The sequence below is a fragment of the Ascidiella aspersa genome, chromosome 1, assembly GCF_963924565.1.
Source record: "Ascidiella aspersa chromosome 1, kaAscAspe10.2, whole genome shotgun sequence".
NCBI lineage: Eukaryota > Metazoa > Chordata > Ascidiacea > Phlebobranchia > Ascidiidae > Ascidiella > Ascidiella aspersa.
This window is the reverse complement of record NC_139447.1, coordinates 19,366,543-19,379,743: the sequence shown is the minus strand read 5'-3', so window position 1 is coordinate 19,379,743 and position 13,201 is coordinate 19,366,543. Positions and strand designations below refer to the sequence as shown.

Genomic DNA, 13,201 nt, shown 5'->3' with positions numbered 1-13,201 from the left:
AGTTAAGCACATACAAATGTATAAGTTTAAAAGTTTGATACAACCCAACTAACTTAATACGTACGTCTGCATAATAGTTTTCCGTTATCCCACCTTCCATCACTCTGACAGCGTTTTACATTAACTCCTAGGTTAGTAGTAAAGCCATATGGACAACTCAAACGGCATTCCGATTTGTACCGCAATCCATTAGTACAAGAACCAACAAAATTCTTCAAAGGAGGACATTCAATTGCTGTAAAAATGGTAAAATGTTGTATTTTATTTTATAAAACATAAAAGTAAACTAATATAAAAACATTTATAAAAAATCTTGTCTCTTATCAATTTTAAAACCTGATAAAATGTTGAAAATCTGGTTAGAAAAGGTTTATAGAGATTTATTTGGTAATTCCATAAAAAACGGTGCAGCTCTTATTATTAATGCACATTGCATAAAAACAGAAAAGGTATATTTTACAGTCGACGATGGTGACACACTCATAGTAATAATAATATGCCGGGTGCCTTTGAAAAAGCTATTACCAAATTATTTTGGTCTAATCAGGAGTGTAGTAAATATGACAGCACAAAATGTCCATTGATTTGATGATTAATATTTGAAGAAAAACATTAGAAAATATACAACCTTTGTAGTCCGATTGGTTTTGTTTTAATGAACTACTGGATGATTTCGCTATAATGGGGAACTGATCTACCAAACAGGTGTTTCTTAACCTATGGGCTGCAACTAAGGATGTTCACAGTAGAATCCCTAGGTATTCTAGAATAAAACGTTTTGAATATAGAATAATGAATCCAGAATATTTAATCCTAATGAAATTATATTTATTCAATAATTGATTTGCCTAACTCAAAGTTTTTAGCGAGACACAAAATGAAGAAGGTTTGACTTAGCGTTGTCATTTGTCGAATACACCCTTGCCAATCAGCCAACCTGACTGTATAATGCATCATAAAAGAAAAACGGCGTTTGGCTTTAGATTTTGGTTTCGTATTAGATTAAGACTCAATTACAATAAAAACATTGTTGCTTCGGACGGTAAGTTAAACCCTGACAAAAACGAACAAAAAATCATACTATCACTTAAGAAAAGGTCCGAACCCCCACAAAGTGCCTGTGAATACCATACCCATTATTTTACTTTATTTTTTTCTAAAAAAGGTAGCTCCTAAATTGTTATTTAGAAGTTTAGTAATTTTCTCAAAAAAAGGAAGAATTGTGATGTTTCTTTAATACTTCTGTTAATAGGTCAAAATAGTCCTGCTTTTATTTTATGGCAAAAAAACTTACATAATTAACTTTAATTACAGCATCTTGTTTAAACACAGTGATACAAAATAAGATAAAGACATGAAAAAGATAGCTGAAGAGAGTGCAGTCTGTATATGTGTTGAGCAATACAAAGAAACTGCACCTTAAAGAGAATATTAAAATGGACACACACACACAAAACACAACCTCTCACATGACAGGGCACAACAAGACACAAATTGCTTGTCGCTAAAACAATAAACAAACGACATGCTACACTACTATTGCACATCCATCACATAGTATATTACCTGATGGCATACAGTTTGCCGAAAACCATGGTATAAAAGGGTTCAATGACAGATTAAACTGAAGTAATATGATATAAAAAATTACAATTATATGTAATCAGGGGCGTATCCAGAAATTACAAAAGGGGGGGGGGTTACGAATTTTCAACTTAGGGAATTCCCCATTTTTTTTTCCGTCTGACGTTAATGATGTCATAAAATAGTGACGGATAGGACGTCATAAAATAGTGATGGTAATGACGTCATAAACAAGAAAAAAAATCATCCGAAACAGCTTATTAACGTTCAGCAAAAGCGAACATTTAGACGGAAAGCGAACACGTTCGTTATCGACAATTCTGCCAGGAGCCAGCTGCTTTCCACGGCGCAACGGTAAAGAAGCGCTGATCTAGTTGAAAATACAGCATCAAAACGTTAACAAATGGGACGTAGCAAAATCATACGAAAAATTTTCGCACTTGCGTAGTTAAAATAGTCAAAAAGTATTTGAAATGAACTCGTGTATAGTTTGTCAAAGAGGCGACGGGTCTGATACAGTTGGTTGCCGACCCCAGTCTAACACCAACATCTGATATTAACGCAGACAACAAACAGCGAGAAACATCAGCACTGTCTAACTCGACCTTTTTAGAGAGAAAAAGGCGGAAACCGCTTGATTTATATTATATTATTAATTGTCGAACACACACTTGCTAATTAGCCAACCCAAACGAAAGAGAAAAACTATTTAGCGTTTACGGTCGACCAAACAAAAGACGAAAAACGGCGTTTTGCGTTTGATTTTGGTTCGCATTAGCTCAAGACGCGTGACTCAATTACATTTAAAAACACTCAGCTTCTGACGGTGAGTAAAACTCCGACAAAAACGAACAAAAAACGATACTGTCACTTACGAAAAGTGGGGGGTCCGAACCCCCAAAACCCATCCCCTGGATACGCCACTGTATGTAATGCAGTATCTGGATGTGAATATGAAGAATATGAATACATTGTACTTAACATTTCTATATGCATGTTATATTTGCAAACTATTAGCATATGTTTATTAGCATTCATCAGCAAATGTTAGAGTTCGAAACTTTTTTTCAGCTTAAACTTAAAAATAAACATATTTCAAAACTGGAGTTAATTCAAAGAAACTATTGTTACTTTTATATTCAGTGGTACAAAAGTTGCCCATAAACCATTGAAATAGCTTATGCACATATAAATTTTTATTTATTTTTTTTATATTCCAGATTAGTAACTAACTGGTGGCGTGCATTAAAGTCCTGCATGTTTAGCTTAAAGCCTAGACAAAACATAAATTGAAAGGTCAATTTTTAATATTAAAAAAAATATGCAGCATATTTAATAATTCCTTTGGGTTCACTAGAGTGTTACAGAAGATAGTTAGAACCACTGGTTTAAAATATAAGTTTTAACATCATGTTGGACTGACCAGGATCAGGTTTTGTCCCAAAACAGGAAAAAATAAACTTCAATATAATATGAATAAACAGTGGAAAGTGCATTGAGCCTATTGTAATAGTTACATTTGTAATTTTTACTTATAATAAAATTATTCCTATCCTAGTGAAATATGTCTATCAAATTTTAAAATCAGCATCATTTTTACACTGATGTGTTGGCATGCGGAATTGCTTAAATATTTGTGAACAACAAAATGTTGACTTTATGAAATATTATAGCTTAATATTTTTATTAAGAGCATAATTTTTATTCAGGGTTTATATGTATTAATTTACTCATTGTTGGTGCAATTTACTCATGTTTGGCTCATTGTTCGGCATTGATTGTGCAATCATATTGGCAACAGATTATGGTTCACTTATTTTTATTCAAACAATACTAGACAATGCCATGCCAAAGCTGTCCTTATTCTTTTATCAAGTCAATCAAGCATTTAACAAAAAAATTTAGGCCAAAACTGTTCAGAATACATGAAACTTTACAAATTACCTCAAGCTTATCTGTTCCTATTATTTTTCCACAAACAAAAAAGAACTAAACAATAATCTTAAATGTAAAAAATTCCAAATGTTACCTGTACATTTTGGAGATGTAACTGGCCTCCAACTGCCGTTTGACATGCAATCTAGGGTAAAGGATTCAAGCAAATAGTAACCAGGGAAGCAGAACACCTTGCAAGTGATTCCCACCGAGTAAATTTGTGAGGAACACCGATAAGATCCATGTAATACCGGAGTTAACAAAGGGCAGATAACATCTTTATACATTAAAAAATATAAAATAAAGGTATGTGTTGCTTAGTAAGCAATAAAACGTTTAAGTTACATGTTTTATTTTGTACTAAAAGAATATTTCAATTATTAAATTTTTTGGGGAGCCTGAATCTAGCGAATTAAAAGATTTCCTTTGGTACTAGACTTTGTAAAGAAATACTCTCTTTACAATAATGTTAAAGTAGCTGCTTTGCATTGTTCTGCGTTTTATTGGTATTGCAAAAAGTGTAGCTGAAAAAAACATTTTTAGATAATGAGTCAGTCATGTTGACACATTTCAGTTAGTTTTTAGTTACCCCTAAAGCAAGTATTTTTATTTAATTCACTGATAACTAGTTAAAAAAATGTGGCCTGTCGATTTTAATAAAGTATACTAAAAGCAGACTTTAAAATCAATGTGAATTTAACACGTTCGCTGCGATTCCAAATTTTCGTTGTTTTCTTGTGTTGCGATTACCTTTAACTTTCTGTACCGCTAGCTGCCACCAAAGGTTTGACGCCAAATTTCGTTGACATGTTTTCTTCACTTTAAGGAGTTCTTTCAGACAGTTTAATTGTTTGGACACCGGTGGGTCAAATCGCATTAAACACAAACTATATTGTAGCCAGTGCGATTTGACCCATCGGTGGGTCGCATAATTTTAAGCAACTTATAGAGTAAAGCATAACTATTGGCTTGTGTGATAGATCGTAGGTAATATTTTGTGAGTAATTTCTGTTTCAATTGTTGCAAAATGAATCCTGCATCGTTTTATGGGGTTGCGGTTTTTGTATATTTTTACAGGGGGTATTTTTCAGGGTCTTATTTTCATGGGTGGATCAATAATTGGGTTATTATATAGAGGGTTTATTTACCATTATTATATACTTTGTTTTTCCAATGTACATATTAGAGTTGTTCAAATTTTGGACAGTTTTAAAAATGTAAGGTTTTCAAGGCACAACTTTTCTGAAAGATTTACTTGTTCCCTTGTCAAACTAACATGCAAAATCAGAAAAGAATTCCAATTATAGTGTTGTAACCATTTTTACAAACTAGTGTCATTAATTACTTAAATTTGCCTAATGTTTTTGTAGACTTTTTGTATACTGAAGTACGATGCATTTGATTTATCCTCTATTGTAAATATATTTTCTATTTTATCATTGCTTTCTCAATTGAATATTTTTGGATATATACAAAGTGAAACTGTTGTGAAAAAAGCTTTTGCAAAAATGACCCAACCACTATATAAGTAAAGAAATGTCAACAATAACCAGTCAACCAGCCATTGCTTTGTGTTGGGATCTTTAGTTCAAAAAAGGTAGATCAAAACTACCAACTTTAGGACAAATTTGGTGCTAAATGCTTTTTTTTAAAAGGCTGCAGGAACTACGCCATCATTAATCATATTTCCTTAGTAGCAGAACAAGTACTGCTGGATTAAAAACCATCACAAGAATTAATGATAAAAGAGTGATTGTACACTGTGTGTGAAAACTGGGTAAAATTCAAGGGAAAAAAAACCCAAGGAAAGAGAAAATAACTACAGGTCAGGCTGAACTGTAGGATATTGGAAAACCAAATGCTGCACCAAACATTCAAAACAACAGATTGCTTGCGACTAGGGATGTTCAAAGTAGAATCCCAAGGTATTCTAGAATAATAGGTTTCAAATCTAGAATAACGAATCCAGAATAGCGAATCCTAGTATATTTTTATTAAATTATTTATCCTCGATTTTGTTTGGGGAAGAGATTAATCTTAATCTACCCTACAGGGCCCACAATCACAGCAATAAATCGCCCAAACAATTTTCTAACATGTGTGCATTATAATAACAAAAACTCTCTCATATGTTTAACATTCTTAAAAACTGTCATCTAAAGTCGTTCTGTAAACTGTAATATGTCAACTGTCCAGGTTGTGTCCAAAACTTATATATTTGCCAAAGGTGAGCAAATGCAACACTGCACACAGAAGTCTTAAGCAATTCGGTCCTGATTTTGAAAGCATTGTTAATTCTTATTGCTTTTTTTTTGACTAACATGATCTGTTATGCAGTCAAATGATGTACTGCAAAGAATACAAAGTTATTATTGACATAACGAATTCTTGACAATTACGTTGTGCATAACTGCATACCTCACTGAATATTGGCCTAAAGTTGACCTTAAGTAACCCCATAGCGCATTTTGTCGACGGCCAGCACGTTTTACAACGCTATGTTACTTTTGCAACTTAATGCATTTAGGGAAATTGCGAACTCCACACCAGACATTACACGTTAGCCGCTCGCCCAATAACGCTCGATTGACACTTAATTATTAGACGAACGTTATCGCGAGACGCGGTAATTGGTCGCCCGAAAAAATGCTGACACTGCACTACGAGGTTACATTTAAAGCAAGCACTGCAAATTAGCCGCAGCGACAGGCCAACTTACCACACGCGTTTGTGCAATTAGGCGCAACAATCCGCGGTAAAACATTAAATTATATCGGTTCCAATTACCTGAAATAAATGGCAGAATTGGATTCGAATCCAAGGATTCGATATTCTACTTTGAGCATCCCTACTCACGACAAAAAAAAACAAGAAGATATAGCATTCTATGTTGACCAACAAGGGGCAGAAGACCAGTTATGGGTGGAATGAACAAAGCGCTCTACCATTATGTGCAGCTGCAACATCAACATCGTCAAAATACAAAATAACTGGAACAGAGTCAACCTGTGATGAACAGTTATCTGACTTATCAGCTATTGGCGGTACAAATACAAGTAGCTCTTTTAATCCAACAACAAGTCCAAGAAGTGTCTGAAGTTTTTGTATAATTTTTTTAGTATAATTTTTGTATAATTTTTTGTTTGTTTGTTTGTTTGTTTCATGATTTAAACCTTACACCAATAACTACAGTTTTATCTACATATTGTAGCTATATAGTTGAGCATTTTTCTCTTCATTACTTTCATTCAGTTTAACATTCACATTTGTTTCCACCAGTTTAAAAGACACACAAAATGTCAGTTCCTAAAAGTGAGTCTCTCTGTGACGGAAAAAAAGAAACCTTTTTGGAACTACTAAAGAGCTCATCTTATCCCAATGTTATAGAACAGAGGTTCCCAACGTGGGCGTTGGTGATTTACAAGGTAGCGTTTTAGAACTATTACTCATTTGGAGGGGAGGGCGCTGAACACACATAAGGGGACGTTACATAAAAGTACTTAAAATTTTATTAAAAGTTCACATAAAAATTGTAACAAACAGCACTGTAGGAACATTTAAGCTTAAATGGCAAATTTTGTAGGCTACTGCGAACTTGTAGTATTTTTCCGCAAATTGGTAACTTCTGGCGTAACAACTGACTTCCTTATGTAAAGTTGTTGGTTGCTATGGCGGTGCACCGTTTTATACGAGGCAAAATGTTTGTACATTTAAAACAGGGCTCGCCAACCTACGGCCCGCAGCCCGCCGCCTCTTGGACAACTAGAAACGAGTCCATTCAATATACTTTTTGACTATTTTAACTAGAGATAGACCGATATATCGGTTTACCGATAATATCAGCCGATTTTTAGCTTCTACCGATATATCAGTATCGGTAAATGTAGGCCGATACTTTTGCCGATATTTTAATACAAAAATATGATCTAATTTTTCCTGTACAACCAACAACTTGTCAATTTTTTTATGAAAAACATTTTGGTTTAGCGTCACGCCAAGTTAATATGCAAAATAATAGTTTAATAATTAATAAAAGTATATAAACTAAAACATTATTAGGATTTCATTTTCAATTTATTCGAGTTTTGAACATTTCCCAGGTATATAAAAAATCGGTATCGGTATCGGATATCGGTTGAAAAATTGTAAAAAATCGGGTATCGGTCTGAAAAAATGGCTATCGGTCGTTCTTTAATTTTAACTACGTACGATTTTTAACTACGTATGTGTTTTTTTGGTTTTTTTCGCGACTCATTTTAGGACCGGTTTGTTTACGGTTTGATGCTGTCTTTTGACCTATATCAGTGCTTCTTTAGCGTTGCACCGTAAAAGGATGCCCAGTGTGTCGCAGACAAATGGAAAACGTATTCAAAAATACTGGACATATATTTTTTAATATTTTTTTGGGGGGGCAATGTAATCAAGCAAAATTAAAAAATAAGAAATTTAAAAAATGCTGGTATACCAAAAAAATCGCGGTCACCAGGTGGGCCCCCACTTGAAAGGGTTAACAAACACTAAACTGGATTAACTATTAAGGTGGTCGCGTTTTTAAAAATAATTCTATTACAGTTTCCACTAGTAGTAAGGATGACGGGATGTGGACTCGAATTTTAAATCAAACAAACGTTTTCTGTTTCATGCTTCGCGCCAACACTTTGTAACTGCCTACTTAAATGTAAAATTAAAAACGTTTTTAAGTGCAAAAAAATCTAAGGCCCACCTGATTTACAGTTGTTCTAACATTTTAATAACACAATTCGTAGTTAATATTTTGTGCGGCCCGCAGAGACCTTTCTGAGTTTAGTTGATGTCCGCGACTAGAAAAGGTTACTGACCCCTGATTTAAAGTCTTGGTGCGGAAAGTTGAATATGTATCTTAGACAACCTAAAATATGACTGACAGCTTATCGAAACTAAAGTGCAGACAAGGATGTTTGACAACGCAATTAATACAATACTTTACTGTAAAGCAAGATGAGGGGGGATATGAAATATTATGGAGCCCAAGGGGGCACTAGAGTAAAAAAGGTTGGGAAACACTGTAATATAGAATGTAAAAAACAGATGCATCCAGCAATTTGAAAAACAAAGCTTGCTGGGATAAATTGATAATCGATTTTAATAAAAATTTAGCCAAAAAACAACAAAATTCAAACCATTAGTAAATACATATGACTCCAACAATATGGTTGTAGTAATGAAGGAAACCCAAAAGTTAAAATATTAAATGATGATATGATTCATTAGAAGGACATTATTTAGATATCAATTTTATCCTAAACAAAACGTTAGGAATCTAGAGATGTGTCATATTTTAATCAATGTACAACTTGCTGTTGTTTAGAAACCAAACTTTGTTTTCCAACCACTTCTACCGAAAGTAAATTTTGCTTTTTATTATTTCCCAAAATAGATATTTCGCAAATCGCAAACTGCTTACAACACAAGATAAAATTTGAGATGAAAAAATAAAGAAATGCATTAAACATAAAAATATTACCACGAAAAACAGACACAATTTTGTAAATAAGCATAGTGCTGAGCTGGAAAAATAGTTGAATAAAGGCAGAATATGGCTACACTGAAGGTAACATGCTAAGGTTTCTAGTCTGTTTTGTAATGACTAAAATATTTTTTTTGGGTTTCTTAATGAAGACTTCCTTAGTATTGACAGTCTGCTTTTGCTAAATAACATTCAGTTTTCTGTATATATAAATTAAGAAACTATTTTTCCAATCATGTGATTTCTAAAAACATTTACACTTACACTGTCTGTCTCAACACTGTTGTAACTTGGTCCTAAACAACTTCTTCACCAAGGATATCATGGAGCTTAATTGCCAAATTATGAAGACAAATTGCTGCATATTAACCGTCAAAGATATGTCTAACTTAATTCTTAAAGGTATGCCTAAACACCAAAACCTGTTTAAGAACACCAAAGCTTCTTTGTATAATGCCCCTAGTTGTAATTTATGATTTGTTGTATCTTTTTTCAGACCAGTTTGATGGGTTCCTTAGTGGTGTAAGGAGATAAGACCTGTATGGATATCAGCCATCCACAAACAGATAACAATTTGCACTACAACTTTAGACTATTGTCAAACATTCGTGAATCATGTGATGATCCTGGACACTACATCATTTATTTACATTCCAGCATTACAAATACATTTACATCTATTGAAAAATAACCTTTTTGAATCTTAAAAACATGTGTGTGCAATCTATAGCACATACTATGCCTGGGAATCCTGGAATATCTGCAAACTTTCTTTTAAAGATTGGAGAACTTTATAAACAATTTTGTTACCTGCCATTATGCCTGTTATTTTTTTTACTATTTTACTAACACATTGCTGACTGTAATTCAACAAATCCCCATCACTCTTTTGCAAATGCCCAGTTGCTAAAAATTTAAGTGTAACTAGAAGTTGAGTTGCAGGAGGAATTCTGTCAATGATGACCCATATCAATTTTTAGCACACTAGTAAAAAAGTAAATGTAGCTTTTGTGAAACGATATCTAGCCTTGAATTAGTAGTAACTGTAATATTCCAAAGGATTTTCTTTAAGAGTATCTTTAATTCTTCGCTGTGGTCAGGCTGGCAGAATGTTGCAAGCTTTCTGGTGACAAGCATTTTTGGTGTAAATTCTTCGGTTTTTTGGTTGTGCCCCAAAACTTAAATGATGTGTTCGTCAAAGGATTGAATCAACCTTGCCATGTTTAGGCGATAAACAAGATTATTAAGAAGTAAGTGAATGATCAAAGAGTTGCGCCTTGTGACACAAAGAAATATATATGGCCCTATGGGGTATGCTGAAGTACAGCCTGGGGGACTTGGGGGTGCACATGTCTGTTTTTCTTACTCTAACACTGTTACATATAAGCTGTATTGGGGCGAACTCATGTGCACACATGCAGCTTAAAATCAGACTTAAAAGCGAGGATTTTTTTTTTATCTGGGAGAATTTTTCATAAAAAAATAACGGTGTGTTACGGTGTGTTATATATAACTTATAATCCAAGTTAATAGAAATTGATGGCCGAAATTTGAGTCACACAGCGAAGTGCAACAAGCCACCCGATCCGTTAGAAATCAGTGCATTTCTAAGCAAAAAGGTCTATGACAATCAGGGCATCCAATGGCAGAAAAGTCTAGACTCTAGACTTTCAGACCTTGAGGTCCTGGCAATGCACTGATTTGGACCTTTAGGTAAACTCCCGGCGAAGATAAATTAAAAATATTCATTAAAAGTTCAGAAAAGATAACAACAAATATGAGATAGGATTAATAACACTTGACCCACCTAAACCCTAACGCTAACCCGAATCCTAACCCAAATAATGTGCGTTATTTCAATAATTCTTTAAATGCTGGGGAAAAAAGCCCAAACTCGGATGGTTTCTCGTCCATTGTATTTAAGATTATTACGTCACAAATTGAGGTATTGGGGCCTGAAGCGTTATAATTATTAAATTATCGCACATTATTTGGGTTAGGGCGCTGGTTAGCGTTTGGGTTTGGTTGGGTCAAGTATTGTTAAACTTAATCTTCTTATGCACATTTGTTAATGCAAATTAGTGCATTGTCCAAGACCTCAAAGTCTAAAAGTTGGACTTTTTGATCCTTTGGATGCACTGATTGTCGTAGACCTTTTTGCTTAAACTGCACTGATTTCTGACGGATGGGGTGAACAAGCCATAGTATGCATAATATCTGTTAGCTGTAGATATGCTTCAGAGACACAATCATAACTAAACAATGCAGAAAAATTTTTGAGTTTACATAATTAAAACAGCCAAAAATATAGTTTAAGCCATAGATGGAACAACATGGCCTAGTGCATCCTCGTTATGCTCATACATATGCCATACCTGTCTATTTAACAGGAATAGCGACTATCATGATTGTTTTTTTAACTCAATAAAATAATATTGGCCAAATCAAAGTAAAACAGCAAATACACGACAGTTCTATCGAAATTTTGTGCTTTTTAAACTAATAAACAATCTATATGCCAACCACTGGCTTTTCCCTGCTAAACAACATGCTTCTTACTTTTTTCAGAATGGCACAAAAAAAGTATTTTCTGCTACTTTTAGTGCAAAATGTTACTACATATTCAGAATTTAAAAAAATATTGATTGAATATGTGTAGAACAAGCACACGTTTGTTTGGAAAGTCGATCTTCCAAAAAAAATTAAAATTAATTTTTTTTTTTTTGGACCAATTTCTTCGGTTTTCTGTCTGTTTCTTCGGCCGACATAGTCGCCAAGTCGCCAGCTTTATTTTGCCTTTTAACTGCAGACCTATACAATCAACGACTAACCTTACAGACACAATAAAACTACTTGAACACAGATGTGTTTGTTGTTATTCTTGCCTATTTGAACTAAAATATATAAAAAAAAATTGAAAATTTTGAAGACAAAATAAGATTGCAAAAACTTTAAACATTTTGTGGTGAGCGGTTTCGAAGAAATGACGTTGTAAAATGTTTGACCACTAAGCGGAGATGGGTCGTTGTTTAGTTCCACATGAGTGCTTTTGTTTCTGTGGAGGCTTTATTTTGCATAAGAAGCCTATATTAAAATACTATTTCCTGCCATTTAAAGTTTTCTGACTTCTGAAAACTTTTCTGAAGCTCTGCATTTTTTTTTAAGTTGTCAAAATAATCTTTTAGATAATTTAGCATTTGGAATTTCTAAGTGGTTCTTGGTATGTTTTAATTAGTAATTGGTTGTTAGGTTTTAAAATTGAGCACCTCACAAAACTATAAAAAGTGATAAGCTTTAAATTTATTAATATGCTACCTTTATTGCAACTACGCATACAACTATTGTAGAGACGCGCAATAATATATTGGCTGAAATATTTGTATTAAACATATTGTACAAGTTCTAGAAAAACAAATACTCAAGTTATTGAGAAAAAGTACGAAACTTGGCAGATATTTTGTTAACTATGTTTGATGTTAGCAAGTAGGTCACACCACTGTGTGTTGCTCTTCAGCTTGCAATTTACACAGTATATCATTAAATTGAATATAGCAAATATCATCATGCCAAGGATAATAATTAAAAGATGAGCCAGATGGCCTCAAGAATTGGAGCTGAGCACATGGTTTGCGTTATAGATTATTTTCACCTAGATTTCAATTTTTTGGTTTGATTCTAGGTGTAATATTTTACAATCTACATGATTTAAATTTGTTTTAGATTAGTATTTTATTAAGTCTACAATGATGATGATGATCATGAATATTGCCTTAATTTTGCATAAATGTAACAACTTAAAAACCAAATCTATGTTGCAAAAACTTTTTGATATCTTTAAAATAATACATGAATTGGTTTATCTTGATTTTGTAAGTTTACTCTTATTATTAATTTCATGAATTTCAACGGTTCCCAAACTGGGGTCCCAAAGAGAATATAGTCTTTAAGATTTTTAACATTAGGTTTTAGTGAATGTTTTAAACATTAGTCTATGTTTTGAACATCATCTGTCACCATTCTTAGTCTTTAGTTATGCTTTATTATTCGATCATGCGTGTTTTATGATATCTCTTGTGACCTCATAAAGCATCTATTATGCTGTTCTACCTACTATCAGGGAATCGTTCGCCTTAGTTCGAACAGTGGTCAGCAAATTTTTTGGTCGCGGCCTAAAGG

At 33.4% G+C, this 13,201-nt stretch overlaps 1 protein-coding gene across 1 annotated transcript in view; it reads right to left on the bottom strand.

The window, feature by feature from the left end:
- LOC146168180 (uncharacterized) overlaps positions 1–13,201 on the bottom strand; it is a 63,408-nt gene that overhangs the window by 27,970 nt on the left and 22,237 nt on the right. The window contains exons 8-9 of the mRNA XM_083388965.1: positions 3,614–3,796; positions 65–235 (exon numbers count right to left, since the gene is read on the bottom strand). Coding sequence (XP_083245091.1) covers positions 65–235; positions 3,614–3,796 — 354 coding nt within the window. The remainder of the gene's footprint in view (positions 1–64; positions 236–3,613; positions 3,797–13,201) is intronic.